Genomic DNA, 18,800 nt, shown 5'->3' with positions numbered 1-18,800 from the left:
GTAACTTCTGAGACTTAAACTGGGTTAAAAAAAAAAAACCCTAGCCATAGTGGCAGAAACTGGTTTTACCACCACAACAGGAAGCCCAAAATATAAGGACAACAAAAATGCTGTGAAAACTGTTAGTTTTATTATTAATGATTTATTTGTTCCTTTAGCAAAATTTACTGAGTTCTTACTAGGCCATGGACTGAGCTAGATGATATGATGGATTTTAAACCCACTTTTTAAAAACAAACAATTTTTACACTTACTCCTAAATCTTATTTGGGTTTCATAGTATAGACCCCTGAGTTGAGACTATCTCTTTGACTCTCATAAATTCCCAAATTTTCAGTAATTGGAAGCTTAGACTTTGATGTCTGGTAGCCCTGAGTTCAAATCTCTGCTCCACTGTTCCCCAGATGACGCCCTCGAGCCTCCCTCCCCTCATCTACACAACGGAGCTGTGAGGACTCAAGAGGGAATTACACTTGGGAGGCACAGTGCCTGGGGCACACAGAAAAATGAGCACTTCACAGTGTTACCAACTGGTGGTACTCTTGACCAAGACGAGTTCCCCAGCTTCCACATCTGAAAACAGATGCAGCAACACCAGCAGGCAGGGCTGTCCCAGCGCCGAGTGATGCTAACCTTGCCTCCACCAGGAGTGACTCGCTGAGATGCAGGCGGGCCACGCCCACTCCCTGCGGACATGGGACTCTGGCCACTGACTTGGTGACTGCATGCTCATGATTCTGCCTCAGCCAAAACAGGTCCTGACTCCCAGGGCCACTCCAGAATCTAGAGTACAGCAGTGCACACAACTGCACTATTAACATAAAAGCTGAACGCTAAGAAATGTAGCACAAAGTAAAGAATGCACCTAAATAGTCAGAAGAGAAAATAAAACGAAAAGCTATTTTTTTAAAGTATACTGAAGAAAAGTACATTAAAATTCCATAATGCGTTTCACAAATTTCCAAGACACCTACTTTTGCTTAAAGGCCTGAGTCCGACTCCTTTGACGGTGTGAGGCTGTTGCAAAATCCATGAAAATTCCACAAACAGGGGCTCTGGAAGAGGAATTGTTTGCATCTGTACCAAAAAAAAGAAACCACTTTTCTGAAACTGAAATATTTCTTTCAAGCAAAACAATCAAGAGTAAAACTATTAGAAGCACATATAACAACTAGATTCAAAGGTCTTTACACACAACTAATGATAACAACGATAATCTTCCACACCCTGCTTCTGCTAATTTCATCTAAAACTTTCAGGCAACACAGCAGAATTTACTGCGTATGTGCCGATCACACTATTAAAACTTCCCAAAATATTTAAGAATTCATATAAGATACACGCCTACTTCACTCTCCCCATCTCCCCTCCAAAAAAATTTATGTAAGCGAATTGGGACATGAATATACAAAATGGATAAAACACAGAAAGAGATGCAAGCTGATGCTGGATCACACTCACTAAGCGCAAGACAGACAACAATGGCGCGGCAGCGTGCGTCTCGTCAGAGACTCCACAGTGCGCAGAGAGGTGGGTAGACTGGTGACCAGTTATCAGACTGGACTAAAGGCTCCTATCACCATGACCAGCTCCACCCTCCACCCTTGTGCAGAAAGGACGGTCCCCACTTCATCTCCCCCGAGGATTTCTGTGGTTTTCTATGTGGACTTGCCCACATATTTGTTTAAGTATTTATTTCAATTGTATCTTACTCTGTCTTCTCATTCCTTTGGATGTGTGTTTGAACCCATCAAAAGAGCATGAGCAATCTTGCCTTCTTACAGTTTTATCAAATCCACGAGGTCAGCAGGACAGAGGCAATACCCCAGACCTGGGCTGGAAGGCCCGAGTTCAAGCCCCACTTTAGGACTGTGAGCAGGCTGTGAATCTGCACACCTCCACTTCCTCACCTGTCAGAACATCTACCGCACAGGATTGTTGTGAGGATTAAGGCAGGTCGTGTTCATGAGAGGCTGCTGCCAGGTGTAAAGCCCCATGTAAATACCAAGAGATAACTACTGAATACTGGTCCAGCCTGAACAATGAGGAAACTGGCAAATGTTTAAAGTCACAGGATGCAGACTTGAATGAAGATAGCCCTGGAGCAGGGCTCCACGTGCCACGTGTCAGCACCCAGGAAACGCTTATTTACTGACCAAGTGAGCGATTTACCTTTTGGAGGCGTATGAACTCTCTCAAATACCACGGCGTAACTTAGTGCACTGGGAAAAGTTATTATCAAATGGTTTCCTCTTGCCCTGAAAAAGGATAGGTGTGCAGTTTATAACCACATAGGCCAGTCACCAGAGGGTGCAGCAGGGTGCTGCATAAAAATAATACCATGACAGCTGGGGCAGGCCATATAGGATACAGGAAACAATACTCTATCAGCTACTGGATGATGGTGATTAAATGGTACTAATAACTAACATTCATTATCCTTGGTATGTGCCTGACACTCTTTCCAGCACTTTGCATGTATTAGCTTATTTAATTAATCCTCACAACAACCCATAGAACACCTTATCCTTATTTTACAGATAAGAAAACAGAGAGGCTAAGCAACTGCCCAAGGTCACACAGCCAGTAAGTGAAACAGGCACAGAGTGACAATGTCAATGCTCTGCCTGTCGGTGCTAGTTCCACATTAAATGGAGCCAGAATACAGCAATTGCGAGCCCCTGAGCCTAGGAATCAGCCATGCTGGGGGCCTACTCACTTAACTGCAAGAGGAGTGTGCTACTAGACCTTGCAGCCAACTGTGCTGGGGCTGCCCAAACCCAATAAAGTGACTGAAGGGTCCACAGCAGCCACACACAGATGAGCATTACAGCCAGCAGCCAGGGGGACAGTCTAGCCTCCCTGGGCAGCTGCAGCAAGAGCAACCCCATCACAACAGAAGGACACAGGTAGCCCGCACAGGGATCACTACTAGATCATTTGGAACTGGTGACGAGAGAGCAGCACACTGCTGGGCTTCATAAAGCATCTCTTTCAGAGAAGGGAAACAAAACAAAAAATAAACAAGTGGGACTTCATCAGACTAAAGAGCTTCTGCAAGGCAAAAGAAACTAGAATCAAAACAAAGAGACAACCCACCAAGTGGGGAAAACATCTGCAAATCAGATATCCGATAAGGGGTTAATCCCCATAATATATAAGGAACTTACACAACTGAACAACAAAAAAATAAACAGCCCAATCAAAAATTGGGCAGAGGATATAAACAGACATTCTTCCAAAGAAGATATACAGATGGCCAATAAACACATGAAGAGATGTTCAACATCACTAATCATGAGGGAAATGAAAATAAAACTATACTAAGATACCACCTTACGCCTACTAAAATGGCTATAATCACTAAGACTAAAAATAACAAATGTTGGAAAGGTTGTGGAGAAAAGGGAACCCTCATACACTGATGGTGGGAATGTAAACTGTTGCAGCCATTATGGAAAACAGTATGGAGATTCCTCAAAGAAGTAAAAATAGAAATACCATGCGATCCAGCTATCCCACTACTGGGTATCTACCCAAACAACTTGACAGCAACAATCCAAAGTAACATATGCACCCCTATGTTCACTGCAGCACTATTCACAATAGCCAAGACATGGAAAGAACCCAAGTGCCCATCAACTGATGAGTGGATAAAGAAGATGTGGTATATATATATACAATGAAATACTACTCAGCCAGAAAAAAAGACAAAATCATCCCATTTGCAACAACATGGAAGGACCTGGAGGGTATTATGCTAAGCAAAATAAGCCAGACTGAGAAAGACAAACACCATATGATTTCACTCATTTGTGGAATATAAACAAACACATAGACAAAGAAAACAGTTCAGTGGTTCCCAGGGGAGGGGGGAGGGGGTGGGCACAGAGGGTGAAGGGGAGCGCTTCTGTGGTGACAGACAAGAAATAATGTACACGTGAAATCTCACAATGCTGTAAACTATTATGAACTCAAAAAAAAAAAAAAAGCGTCTCTTACATAAGGCCTCTTCTCCAAGATCAGGAGACGTAGCTGACCCACCTAATGTGTAGATATAAGCACAGAGAAAGAGGCAAAATGAGGAGGCAAAGGCATATGTTCCAAGTAAGGGAACAGGACAAAACCCAGAAAAAGAACTAAATGAAACAAAAATAAACAATCTACCTGTCAAAGAGTTCAAACAAAAAGTCATAAGGATGCTCATTGATCTTGGGAGAAGAATGGATGAACTCAGTGAGAACGTCAACAGAACACTGAAAAATATAAAAAAGAACCAATTAGAAATGAGGAATACAATACTGGAAATGAAAAATTCTGTAGAGGGACTCGATAGCAGAGTAGATGATACAGAAGAACGGATCAGTGAGCTGGAAGAAAGACTAGAAGAAATGACCCAAGCTGATCAGATAAAAGAAAAAAGAATTAAAAGGAATGAGGACAGTCTAAGGGACCTCTGGGACAACATCAAATGCGCTAACATTCATATTATAGGTGTCCCAGAAGGAGAAGAGACAGACAAAGGGGCAGAGAATCTATTTGAAGAAATAATAGCTGAAAACTTTCCTAACCTAAGGAAGGAAACAGACATCCAGGACAGGAAGCAGAGAGAGCACCAAACAAGATAAACCCAAAGAGGCCCACACCAAGACACATTAAACTTAAAATGTCCAAAATTAAAGATAAAGAGAGAATCCTAAAAGCCGCAAGAGAAAGGCAACAAGTGACATACAAAGGAAACCCCATAAGGCTATCAGCTGACTTCTCAGTAGAAACTCTACAGGCTACAAGGGAGTGGCATGATACATTTAAAGTGCTGAAAGGAAAAAACCTACACCCAAGAATACTCTATGCAGCAAGACTATCATTCAGAATGGAGGAAAGATAAAGAGTTTTCCAGACAAGCAAAAACTAAAGTAGTTGATCACTAAGAAACAAGCCTTACAAGAAATGTTAAAGGGATTTATTTAAGTGGAAAAGAGAAGACCACAAATAGGAATATGAAAATTATAAAAAAAAAAAAAGACAATATAATCACTGGCAAAGGCAAATAAACAGTAAAGGTAGCAGATCAACCACTTACAATGCTAATATGAAGGTCAAGAGACAAAAGTACTAAAATCATCTATTTCTGCAATAAGAGGGTAACAGACACACATGCACAAAAAAAGAGGTTAGAAATGATATCAGAAACATAAAATGTAGGAGGAGGGGAGTGAAACAGTAGAGCTTTTAGCAAGAGGTCAAATAATTATATACATATATCCATACAAACAAATAATTATACATATAATATCCTATGTATATAGTATATATATACATAGGATATTATATATGAACCTCATGGTAATCACAAACTGGAAACCTATAATAAATATACAAAAAGGTTAAGAGAACGGCACCCAAAGATAATACTAAAGAAAGCCATCAAACCATAAGCAAAGAGAGCAAGAAAACAAGAAAGGAACAGAGAAGAACTACTAAAATACCTAGAAAAAAGTAACAAAATGGCAATAAGTACATTTTTATCAACAGCTACTTTAAATGTCAACGGACTAAATGCTCAATCAAAAGGCATAGAGTGGCCGACTGGATAAAAAAACAAGACCTATATATATATATGTTGCATACAAGAGATACCCTTCAGACCTAAAGACACTCACAAACTACTAAAAGTGAAGGGATGGAAAAAGATACTCCACACAAAGGGCAATGAAAAGAGAGCTGGGGTAGCAATACTTATATCAGACAAAACAGACTTTAAAACTGTAACAAGGGACAAAGAAGGGCACTACAGAGTGATAAAGAGAACAATCCAACAGTAGAATATAACACTTGTAAATATGCACCCAATTTAGGAGCACCTATATAAAGCAATTATTAACAGACATAAAAGGAGAAATAGTAACACAATAATAGTAGGGGACTTGAACACTTTACTTACACCAGTGGATAGATCATCCAAACAGAAGATCAATAAGGAAAAGTGGTCTTAACACGTTAGACCAGATGGACTTAGTAGATATATACAGAACATTCCATCCAAAAACTGCAGAATACACATTCTTTTCTAATACACATGCAGCATTCTCCAGGATTGATCACATATTAGGCCACAAAACAAGTCGCAATCAATTTAAGAAAATTTAAATAATATCAAGCATCTTTGACCACAACAGTATGAAACTAGAAATCAACTACAGGAAAAAAAATCGGAAAAGCCAGAAATACGTGGAGATTAAAGAAAATGCTCCCGAACAACTGGGTCAATGAAAAAATTAGAGGATAAATCAAAAAATACCTGGATACAAATGAAAATGAAAATACTACATGCCAAAATTTATGAGCTACAGCAAAGGCAGTTGTAAGAGGGAAATTTTAGCAATACAGGCCTACCTCAACAAACAAGAAAAATCTCAAGTAAGAAATCCATCAGTATACTTAAAGGAACAAGAAAAAGAAGAACAAAGCCCAAAATCAGTAGAAAGAAAGAAATAATGAAAATCAGAGCAGAAATAAATGAAATAGAGACTAAAAAAAAAAATAAAAAATCAATGAAACCAAGAGACGGTTCTTTGAAAAGATAAACAGAATTGACAAACCTTTAACTAGACTCACCAAGAAAAAAAGAGAGAAGGCTCAAATAAATAAAATCAGAAATGAAAGTGGCGAAATTTCAATGGACACCTCAGAAATACAAAAGATTATAAGAGAATACTATGAAAAGATATATGCCAACAAATTGGATAATCTAGAAAAAGTGGATAAATTCTTAGAATAATATAACCTTCTAAAACTGAATCAGGAAGAAATAGAGAATTTGAAATTCAGACCAATCGCCAGTAAGGAGATTGAAATAGTTATCAAAAACCTCCCCAAAAATAAAAGTCCAGGACCAGACGGCTTCCCTGGTGAACTCTACCCACCATTCAAAGAACACTTAATATCTATCCTTCTCAAACTCTTCCAAAAACTTGAAGAGGAGGAGAGGCTTCCTAACTCATTCTATGAAGCCAACATTACCCTGATACCAGAACCAGACAAGGACAACACAAAAAAAATTATAGGCCAATATCACTGATGAACATCGATGCAAAAACCCTCAACAAAATATTAGCAAATTGAATACAACAATACATTAAAAAGATGATACGCCATGATCAAGTGGGATTTATTCCAGGGATGCAGGGATGGTTGAACATTCACAAATAAATCACGATACACCACATTAACAAAATGAAGAATAAAAACCACAAGATCATCTCAATAGATGCAGAGAAAGCATTTGACAAGATACAGTATCCATTTATGATAACAACTATGAATAAAATGGGTATAGAAGGAAAGTATCTCAATATAATAAAGGCCATATATGACAAACCCACAGCTAACATACGCAATTGAGAAAAACTGAAAGCTATCCCTCTAAGAATAGGAACCAGACAAGGATGCCCACTTTCACCACTCTTAACACAGCACTGGAAGTCCTAGCCAGAACAATCAGGCAAGAAAAAGAAATAAAAGGGATCCAAATCAGAAAGGAAAAAGTGAAACTGTCATTATTTGCAGAAGACATGATTTTATATAGAGAAAACCCTAAAGAATCTACCAAAAAACTTTTAGAAATAATAAATGAATATGGTCAAGTTGCAGGATACAAAATCAACATACAAAATCAGTTGCATTTCTATACACTAACAACGAAGTAGCAGAAAGAGAAATTAAGAATACAATCCCATTTACAAGTGCAAAAAACATAGAATACATTGGAATAAACTTAACAAAAGAGGTGAAAGTTCTGTACACTGAAAACTATAAAACATTGTTGAAAGAAACTGAAGAAGACACAAATGGAAAGATATTCCGTGCTCTTGGTTTGGAAGAATTAACATAATTAAAATGTCCATGCTTCCTAAAGCAATCTACAGATTCAATGCAGTCCTTATCAAAGTTCCAACAAGAGTTTTCACAGAAATAAGAACAAAGAATCCTAAAATTTATATGGAACAACAAAAGACCCCAAACAGCCAAAGGAATCCTGAGAAAAAAAGAGCAAAGCTGGAAGTATCACACTCCCTGATTTCAAAATACACTGCAAAGCTACAGCAACCAAAATAGCATGGTACTGGCACAAAAACAGACACACAGATCAATGGAGTAGAATCAAGAGCCCAGAAATAAACCCGTACATCTATGGACAGCTAATTTTCAACATGGGAGCTAAGAACATACAATGGAGACAAGGAGAGTCTCTTCAATGAATGGTGTTGGGAAAACTGGACAGCCACGTGCAAAAGAATGAAAGTGGACCGTTATTTTACACCATACACAAAAATTAACTCAAAATGGATAAAAAACTTGAATGTAAGACCTGGAACCATTAAACTTCCAGAATAAAACCTAGGCAGTACACCCTCCGACATCAGTCCCTAGCAGCATATTTTCAAGTACCATGTCTGACTGGGCAAGGGAAACAACAGAAAAAATAAACAAATGGGACTACATCAAAGCAAAAGGTTTCTGCACAGCAAAGGAAACCATCAACAAGACGAAAAGACAACCTAACAATTGGTAGAAGCTACTTGCAAACCATATATCTGATAAGGGGTTAATATCCAAAATATATAAAAACTCATATATCTCAACTACAAAAAAACTAACAACCCAATTAAAAAATGGGCAAAAGATCTGAACAGACATTTCTCCAAAGAAGATATACACATGACCAAGAGGCACATGAAAAGATGTTCAAAATCATTAACTATCAGGGAAATGCAAATCAAAACTAAAATGAGATATCACCTCATTCTGGTTAGAATGGCTATAATTAACAAGACAGGAAACAACAAGTGTTGGAGAGGATCTGGAGAGAAGGGAACCCTCGTACATTGCTGGTGGGTGCGCAAACTGGTACAGTCACTATGGGAAACAGTAGGGAGAGTTCTCAAAAAAAGTAAGTATAAAAGTACCATATGATCCAGCTATTCCACTGCTGGGTGTTTATCCAAAGAACATGAAAACACGACTGCATAAAGATACATGCACCTCCCCCATGTTCATCGCAGTATTATTCACAATAGCTGAGACTTGGAAGCAACCTAGGTACCCATTAAGAGACGAATGGATAAAGAAGATGTGGTATATATAAACAATGGAATACAACTCAGCCATAAAAATGGATGAAATCCAGCCATTTGTGACAACATGGATGGACCTTGAGGGTATCGTGCTAAGCAAAATAAGTCAGAGGGAGAAAGTCAAATACTGTACGACCTCACTCACAAGTAGAAGATAAAAACAATGACAAACACACACACAGCAACAGAGACTGGATTGGTGGTTACCAGACAGGAAGGAAGGAGGGGAGGAGAGCAAAAGGGGCAATCAGGCACATGTGCTGGGTGATGGATTATAATTAGTCTTTGAACGGTGAACATGATGGAATCTAGACATAAATTGAAATATAATGATGTACACTCGAAATTTATACAATGTTATAAACCAATGTTACCACAATAAAAAATTTTAAAAATGGAGCCAGAGGGCGGCTCTAACTCTAGCAATGTGTATCAGAGTGAATAATTCCTTCAAATAAAAAATATAACAAAAAGTAATGCCTTATATCTCGGGTTGTAAATCCTAATCTTATTAATCAGGCTACTAAAGGATATAGTGCTCAGCACAGTGTAGGACACGAATGATTGAAAAAAAAAGTTACTCAAAAATCTGCTAAGAAAACCGGGCTTCAGAATAAAATCTTGCACACTTGCCAGCAACTCCACAACAGGCGAGCTGGGAATGCTCTCAGGAAAACCTCTCCGTGCACACTGCTGCTCCACGGTGAGAGATCACGGCACGGACACTCGCCAGGCACAGCCCCCACCAAGATGGCTCCCCAGGCTTCAGAGACATTTTTTAGCCACAAATTTAGGAAAGATCCTATATATCCGCCCTCCCCAGCTCAGTTTTGCTACCTCTGAGCAGGCCCAAAATATGAGAGTAATAATGTTTCTGCCTAACTTTCATTTGGATTATTACATCATATTAATTGCTAATCATAATTAATTGTGTTAATTATTCATTATTTTACTAATTTAAAGTATATTAGCCAGTAACATTTTTAATATTGTCCTATTTGACCTTTCGTGCTATTTTTTAGTGCTAATTCGTTATCAGAATGTCTGTTTTCCCTTTAAGTGCTTTTATAATATTTAGTGTACTCTTACAAGTAACTTTATCATATCTAGATGCCAAGAGTTTTTAAGCGAAACATATTTCTAATTTCGGGAAAAAAGGCTTCCTCAGGCATGCCCTTGAGAACACACTCCAGGGCCAGATCTTGAACCCTATCCCCACCGGGCGGGTCGAGTCACCTCACAGAGGCTCTCAGCTGACCTCCTGCTGACCCTGTCACCTTCCTTTCTGGAAACTCAAGGACGGCAGTGTCAGAAACACAAGAGCACGTGCCGCAGAGGGACAACACAGGACAAATGAACATGGCCATGCCCAGGCCCGGTGACCCCTGCAAGGGCCTCCAGAGTGACCGTTCTATGGCCACCCTGGCCGGTGGGGCTGCACAGAGAAGCTACTGAAACTTCTTTCTAGGAGAGAGCCCTTCACGCACATCACCAACATCTTCCAAGGGCCTAGCACGACGTCCTCACGGGGCAGGAAATGCATCCTCGCCTGCCACCTGATCAGAGCCACTCCGCCCATGACAACTGTCTGTGGGGTTTCAGTGCACGTCCTGAGAGCATGGAACGTCAGCACTTACTCACGTACCCGGCCCGGACGCCCTTTCGCGGTCCATTAGACCTTGCTTCTGAGACAGTTTCAAAGACAACTCGCCAATCCTTTCGTTTTCTGCATTGATGGCCTTTTGAATTTCTTGTATCTCCTTCTTTCTGGCTAGAGGAAGTTCTTCGATTTTTTCTCTCAATTCTGGCTCATTCGTGCTATCATCATCATCTCCATCACAGACCTCAAAGTCATCTTCATAGTCCTACAAACAAAACAACGTTTTTAGAACCTTTACGACAAACTGACTTTAAGAACACTCATACGGAACAAAACATATAATGTAAAATAGACAAAGTCCTCATTGCGTCTAAGAAAGACTTTTTATAGTTCACTGATTTCAACGTCACTGAATTATAAATTTGTATAAACTGCTGCATTTGTTTCTCTTACAGAACTACATACAGGAGGAGCTCTTAACAACAATAATGTGCAAACATTCCTGTGCTGAGAATGCGACAGTGTGCGTGTATATAAATATGCGAGCTACATGTATACTCTACACACACATGCATATACACATACCATACGCACACATACACAATACATGTATACACATGTATGTTTGAACGCAGTGACTTAAAAATGGGTTAAAGTGTAAAATCATTTAATTATATCATATCAGTAAGCACTGGTAGAACTATAGCAAACCTTTCATAGGTAACAGATCTAAATCAAACAGATATGGAATATTAAAAGTAATAAAAAAAGAGAAGAAAGCTATTAGGTTACTATGTTTAAGCTGACGTTCAAAGCTGTTTTAAGCCCAGCAAAGTTTCAACTTTTATACATACTTCACAATCATCTTCCAAACGGGCTATATACTCATCGGCTCCATTTTCTAAATCAATGTCTTCCTTTTCAATTTCCTAGACACAAAAATCAAACACATAAAAAAATTAAATCATAAATCTGAATCTTGCAAAGAAAGTGGGAAAATACATGTTTTCTGAGTTTCATTTAATGTTGTCATTAACAAATGTAAGTACTTATAAAACCAACATAACCTAATTTCCAGTTCTTCAAGAAATACCCTGCTATCTTATAAGCATGACCAAAAAGAGAAAACAGTTAAGAGACATACCCTTTTTGAGAAACCTCTATAATTCTGATGGCTAATGAAAAAAAGTGTTATACAAATAAATTCCAAACTCCCAGCAACGCCTCTCCCTATTTCATTTCTTACCCATGAGCGCATCCCCCGTGAGCACGGCTAAGAGCGTGCGCTCAAGGACACGCCAGCCAGGTCCTGTCTGAGCTTCACATGCCCCAATGACTGAAGTATAGACGACAACGAGATCTCAGGGCATGGAGTTCTCACTCAGCACAGCCCTGTCCTTTTCCTTTAGGGGAGCCATGCTGCTCGAATCCTGGCCTGCTCCTTAGTATTGAGTGCGCTTGGTCACCACTAACCACTCCAAGCCTGAATCTTATCACCCATACTCTGGGGATAAACCGAGGGATTCGTAAATCCTGCAGTGGGAGGCATGCTCGGTTGTGCTCTGGAGGTTTGGGGAGGCTGCACAGACCACCCTAAGGCCATCCTGGTCTGGGTCTTAAGGATGAGTAAGAGGTTACAGGAAGACAGAGTAGAAACATATCCCAGGTTTCCAGGCTAAGAGGGTAGCAAAAATGAAATATATGTTTGGACATCTCATATTTTCCTCCAAAAGCTGTTCTTCCTCTTGTCCACATCTGCTCTCCCATGTCCTACTTACTGGCAACACAGCACCTCCAAATCACAGGAGCACGCGTATCAGGAGCCCTCCAGGCCCCCACTCACCCAACCTGGGAGCTGAACTCCAGCATCTCTCCAGGCTTGACCTCTCTACCCACCATCCCGCCCAGTCCTCTCTCGTCCTCTCAGCGTTCTGATCATACCACGCCCGCATTTAAAGCTAAGTAGCTCCTCGCATGCACTACACATTCGCCAAAGGGGCTTGAATTTCTGTCCCAGGGGAGGAGAAACAAAACACACCTGTGAACAAGACCCTCTGGTGCCCACAGGCAGGGAGAGCCTGGGGTGCAGAGGAGCCAAGACTAGACTCGCGATGAGGGTGGAACGGCTGCTGCGAGAACCCAGATGAGTGAGGGCGACCTGGGCTTAGGGACAAGAGAGAAGCAACTCCCACGTTTTCAGGTTCAAAACTGGTTAGGTGTCAGTGCCATAAAGACTACAGGGACGGAGGCGGGGGAGGGGACACTCGGACAGCAGCACAGCTGGGTACGGCAAGTATGAAGAGGAAGGGTGGAACACGCCAGAGAGGGCAGACCAACAGACTCAAGCTCAGGAAAGAGGTCAGGAAGCACTCAGCGACACATCTACCAATTGGAGGCGTCCTCTTCTATCTCCAGAAACCAGAGGACTGCTGTGCAGTCAACAATGCTAGAAAAGACGACAAGAAGGTGCCATCAGAAGCAGCTCAACTGTCCCTCCCTTGGTGGCATTAAGCAGAAGGCCTTCTGATCTACCATCCAGTTTTGGAAAGAAGTCCTCAGAGTATCAATGATCCTCTCTTACAAAAGGACAGCGCCAGCTCCTTGATCTCTCTCCGAATGATAGATATTTCTGAAAATTATCTGATACCTTGTATATTTCTCACGGACAACAGCCTGAATCACGTCTTTTGTGATGTCTCTGTTTCTCCCCAAACTTCCTGAATGTAAATGCAGAGCAACAAAGAGAAGGCTGGCTATTCATTCAGCCTGAGCCTCTTCTCCGCAACACTCTTTGCAAACCTCCGTCTTCCACACGGAGGGCGGTGGCCTCCGCACTTGACAGCCCGCGTGGCCAACCTGTCACCTCTTTCCAGCCCCTCACCAAGACTGCCTCCAGCACGACCCAGGGCTCTCAAACAAGTGCGAATACAAATGTCACATGAAAACTAAAAGCTCATGGGGCCAGGCCAGTGGCTGAGTGGTTAAGTTCACACATTCTGCTTTGGCGGCCCGGGATTTCGTGGGTTCAGATCCCGGGTGTGGACATGGCACGACTCATCAGGCCATGCGGAGGCGGTGTCCCACACATAAAGTAGAGGAAGATGGGCACAGATGTTAGCTCAGGGCCAGTCTTCCTCAGCAAAAAGAGGAGGATTGGTGGCAGATGTTAGCTCAGGGCTAAACTTCCACAAAAAAGGAAAAACTAAAATCTCTTCCCTCCTTTGATGCCAGTGTTCACTGTCCACAAGGAAGAGTAATCACCCACACAAGCGGTCCTGCTCGACAAGGAAATGCAAGTAGAAGCCTGCATTTGCACAGGGCTGACGAGACATGAGAGGTAGGCTCTCCTGACCCCAGCATCCTCACTTCCATGCCTGGGAGCCAGCGTCCACACCAAGGAAGCCTCTGCACTGGCCGTGATAGGGACAGAGCACAGCCAGGGTCAGCAGCAGAGGGACAGGTGCCACCCACTCCTCTCGTGGAGGCGCTGCCCTCGGTGGTTAGAGACGCGGTCCCGGCTCTGAGGGGGATGGAACAGCATGATGGAGGGCAAGTATCACAGCCCCCTGTGCTCGGTTTTCTCCTCTGAGAGACACTGAGAAGAGGGGACCCATTTCCCAGTGCCAGCGGGAGAAGCAAACAAAACCAGCACCCTGCCACAGTGGGAGAACTGAGGGCCAGTCCTGTTGCAGCCACTGGTGCCATAAAGGCACAGCTCTTAGACGTCACTGCCCAAAACTATTCTGCGCACAAAACGAGATAGTACGGCGCATTACCATGAGGAAAATGGAGTCTTCTCTGTGTCCAGAGGATTATTCTGGCACATCGTAGGCTGTCCACAAATGCTGAAGAATACACCGAGATAAATTCAGTGTTGATGCTATAAAACAAATGACCTAATCACAACCAACACAAGCTGCCAAATATCTTCAAATTCACTTCTGGAATCTTTCAGGGGAAAAATATAGCACATATTTTGCTCCTTTGGCAAAAAAAAGAATAGAAAATACCTCGATAATTTTTCATGTAGATTACACATGGAAAAGATACTTTTCAGAAATACTAGATTATATAACATGTTATTAAAATTAATGTTATGTGTATTTGTTACTTTTTTAATGTGACTACTAGAAAATTTAAAATTACAAACATGGCTCACATCATAATTCTAGTGAACAATGCTAATCTAGAGCTTACAGAAAAATTGGGAAACATAAGGAAAACACAAAAAAAGATATGTTTTTATCCAATAACTCCACTTCAAGAAATTTACTCACAAAAAGCATAAAGGCAATCTCTACCATTAGAACTGGAGGCATTTCCACAATGAATTGGGAAAAACAGTAAGCTGCACAGGGCGGGTGTGTGTAAAACAGAAAAAAACGCATCTACAACACTCATCTATATCAATAAAGGATTGTAAAAGATGATATAAGAAAATAAGATTATATGGGAAGAAATACATGTAAGGCTAACTTCTTCCTTTGGTATGGCTAGACCTAGATACTAAGGATCCGACCACCCCCCAAAACTAAATGAATAAAACGCACCCCCATCAAAACAACACATACCAGATGGCCTAATTTGCATAAAATTATGTTTGTGCATACATATATGGAATAAAGAGACAGATACATAAAAACACGGCACAAAATGCTCAAGATGTAATGATTACCTCCGAGTCATGAGTTTGAGATAACTACCAACGGAAGAAAAAAATTATTCTTCAGAAATAATAGAAGCCAAAATCTGCTTGCCACATTATCAATAACAAAACAAAAAACTAGGAAAAAGCGTTAGTAATAAGGCCACAGTGTACCATTTTATAGTTATAAATTAATCCCTATGAAGACTGTTCTGATGACGATAATGAAGATGGAAAAAAACGAAGACTGGAAAAATGCTGCCATACTAAGTGAAAAATCAGCAGACATTATGACTCTCACTATCACAAACACACACAGATAATTTGGAACATGGAACAATCACGTAAGGAGTGGGACTGCGAGTGTGTGCCAGCATCAACAACGCACGTGAGGAGTGAGACTGCGAGTGTGTGCTGGCGTCAACAACACACGTCTGACAGAACCTACCAGTGAGGAATCCGAGCCTGGGCTTCTTCCTGGGGAGATTTTCAATACCAACGCAATTTCTATACTCACTATAGGTCTACCCCAACTTTCTTTTTTTTTTTTTTTTTTTTGAGCTAACTATGGGAACTTGCTGGAATTTATTTATTTATTTTTAAGATTTTATTTTTTCCTTTTCCTCCCCAAAGTCCCCCAGTATACAGTTGTATATTCTTCGTTGTGGGTCCTTCTAGTTGTAGCATGTGGGATGCTGCCTCAGCGTGGTTTGATGAACAGTGCCATGTTCGCGCCCAGGATTCGAACCAACAAAACACTGGGCCGCCTACAGCGGAGCACGCGAACTTAACCACTCGGCCATGGGGCCAGCCCCTACTCCGACTTTCTACTTCTTCTTAAGGCAGTTTCAGGAACTGACGTCTTCCAGGAATGTTTCCCTTTCATCCAAGTGTCTAATCTGTCAGCGTGAAATGCTGTCATTCTACTCATTAGTGGCAGTGGGATGCTGAAATCTCAATTACTGCTGAATTGTCTCCTTCTCCCTTAAGTTCTACCAGGCTTTGCTTCTTGCATTTTGGGGCTCTTTCGTTAGGCGTGTGTTCATTTTAACTGTTACATCTTCCTGCCAAGCTAATTATTTCACTATTATGAACTGTCCCTCCAACTCCAGTGACACCTTCCATCTCAGCGTCAACTTTATCTGACACTAGTATAGCTACTCGAGCTCTGTTACAGCTGCTGTTTGATGGTTTATCTTGTCCATCTTTTTACTTTCAACTATTTGAGCCTTTTAATAGCAGGTGTATCCCTTATATGCCTACTGGAATCACCGCTCAAATAACCATCTGCAAACCAGGCTTGCCTCAGGCTCTGCTTTCAAGGGGAAACGCAGGCAGACATACGGCTGACCTTACTGCGTAATAACATCAGTGTAAGTGTCTTACCTTCCTTCTTGCGTCTTTATCTCTTCCATTATTCCTTACTAAATTCTCTGCATGCCTGGAAACCAAATATGACCAAAATGAAAATTAATTTTAAATGAAGACTTAAAAAATAAAACATTTTACATCTCAGTGAAGGCTCTTATCAATATTTAATATGATTAAGAACTGCTGTAGGTTGGCAGATTTCCAAAGCATGCTTTACTAGAACTATGAATACTAAAGTCTTCCTAATATTTTTACTATTTCAGCAGTAATCCAAGATAGAAAATATCTTAAGTAGAGAGAAAAACCTATGTGTTTTAACAAACTTGTGTGTGTGTATAAATCTATATCCTTATAAGAGTTCTAGAAAATTCCTGTAAACTTAATAGTCAAACTCAAATATTATTTTATGTTTAATACATATCCATATTTTACAAAGAAAGATTTATCTTTAAACATGTTCTAATTTTTAATCATATTTTATATGTTAGTTGGGACCTAAAATTAAGGCTTTCAAAATTTCAGATTGAGTCTCAACTTTTAGAACTTATATTCACACCGATTCAATATAGCCTGTGGTTTAAAAGACACACAGATGAGCAGAAGCTGCCCCGTGCGCCTGGCAGACCGCGGCACAGCCCAGGAGTCTGCGCCCCAGGCCTAAGTGCTGCTTTATGAGTCTCAGCAAGGCACTTAGCATGGGTTCTCCTAATCTGTGAAAAAGAATCACCAAGTATGGTTGTCAGAAAGAAGAAGTTAAAATGTAGAGCTTATACACAAAATGAGAGTTCATAGACAAACTCTAAACTGTCACCTCCACAAACCCACACAAAAGTTATTCTCAGTTTTACCAGTGAAGAAAAGACTCTGCAGGGCCACCCAGCACCCCAAGAAAAAGGCAGCCAAGCCTTCCTGCAGGCTGGCACCAACGTCCTCGCTCTCACTCAGGGGCCGGGGCTGCACTGCCCGAGGAAGCCTCTTTCATTTGTAGTCCGACTCACAAACATCGGGCAGCGGGGATTTGCCGGTGGCCGTGTGTTCAGGAGCCAGTAGAGGTGAATGGCCCACCTGCAAATGTTCTGCCCTCTTAAGCCCGTGAGTGTGCAGCTGAGGGACCGCCGCTCGCGCATTCAGAGACTCCCACATAAAATTACTGATGTAGTGATTCTATAATCTTGTATGAGCAAATATAAAAACGGCAAAATCAGGCTAATAATTTATAACAAGTTTCCAAGCTCCTGTAGTAAATCTAAAATATAATTTGGAGGGCTTATGTCTGACCCATAATCTAAACATCCATAATTTATTCTCATTTACAGGCTAGAATTAGGCCCAATGAGAAAAATTCAGCTTAAGGCATTCTGTGAGAACTGGGTTATACATAATAATCAACAGAAGAACAGACATTCCTTACTGGTTGCTAGTCCCATCTCTCTTTGAACTTGTACCTCGACTTCTGTGTTCACCATTCTATCAAAGAAAAAAAATTCCACAACCATTAATTAACCACTGTGAATTAGTAAACTCTGTAAAACAACCACGGACTCAGAATTTAACAACAGTATCTACGCTACAGGTATCTTTCAAGATAACAGTTTTTACTAGTTGTCTTTAGTAAATTAGGTAATTAACATAAGGGAGATGAATAGAGGCATACTAAAAGGTGATTATATATTACCTCAGTAGGTAAAGAAATTTATACTTATCAATTTCACATTATTTTCAGATAAATAGGACTAGTTCCTTACACTGTTTAAAATTATAAGCTTTCAAACATACGTACCTACAGGAAAAAAATTTAAACAATCTTCTCTTGAATTAATGAATTTTTAAAAATAAAATTAAAATGATTAGATTGTAAATCAACATATGTAGGTAGGTTGTTTAAAAGGAGAGACAGTTGTTGAGCAAGCACTGGTAGAAGAGGGGCGTGAGGCCGATCCTGGATGATGAAGACCCAGGGCAGGTGGAGGAGCACGCCTCCCCCAAGCAGAGCAAGACAACAGACCTGGGCTGGTCCACAGAAAGCACAAAGCAGAAGAACAGCAGG

At 40.8% G+C, this 18,800-nt stretch overlaps 1 protein-coding gene across 10 annotated transcripts in view; it reads right to left on the bottom strand.

Moving 5' to 3' along the window:
• DYNC2I1 (dynein 2 intermediate chain 1) overlaps positions 1-18,800 on the bottom strand; it is a 74,397-nt gene that overhangs the window by 36,807 nt on the left and 18,790 nt on the right. For 6 of the 10 annotated variants that reach the window (XM_014830486.3, XM_070516943.1, XM_070516962.1 and 3 more), the window contains 5 exons: positions 18,165-18,220; positions 16,769-16,823; positions 11,592-11,666; positions 10,783-11,002; positions 975-1,077 (listed from right to left, as the gene is read on the bottom strand). In XM_014830486.3, coding sequence (XP_014685972.1) covers positions 975-1,077; positions 10,783-11,002; positions 11,592-11,666; positions 16,769-16,823; positions 18,165-18,220 — 509 coding nt within the window. Of the gene's footprint in view, positions 1-974; positions 1,078-2,172; positions 2,259-4,167; positions 4,257-10,774; positions 11,003-11,591; positions 11,667-16,768; positions 16,824-18,164; positions 18,221-18,533; positions 18,627-18,800 lie in introns of those variants that run through there. The other 4 variants (XM_070516982.1, XM_070516979.1, XM_070516972.1 and 1 more) reach the window with 4 other exon arrangements.

This window comes from Equus asinus, chromosome 1 (genome assembly GCF_041296235.1).
Source record: "Equus asinus isolate D_3611 breed Donkey chromosome 1, EquAss-T2T_v2, whole genome shotgun sequence".
Classification (NCBI taxonomy): Eukaryota; Metazoa; Chordata; class Mammalia; order Perissodactyla; family Equidae; genus Equus; species Equus asinus.
Note: the sequence above shows the minus strand (reverse complement) of the source record. Positions and strands in the feature narration are given on the sequence as shown.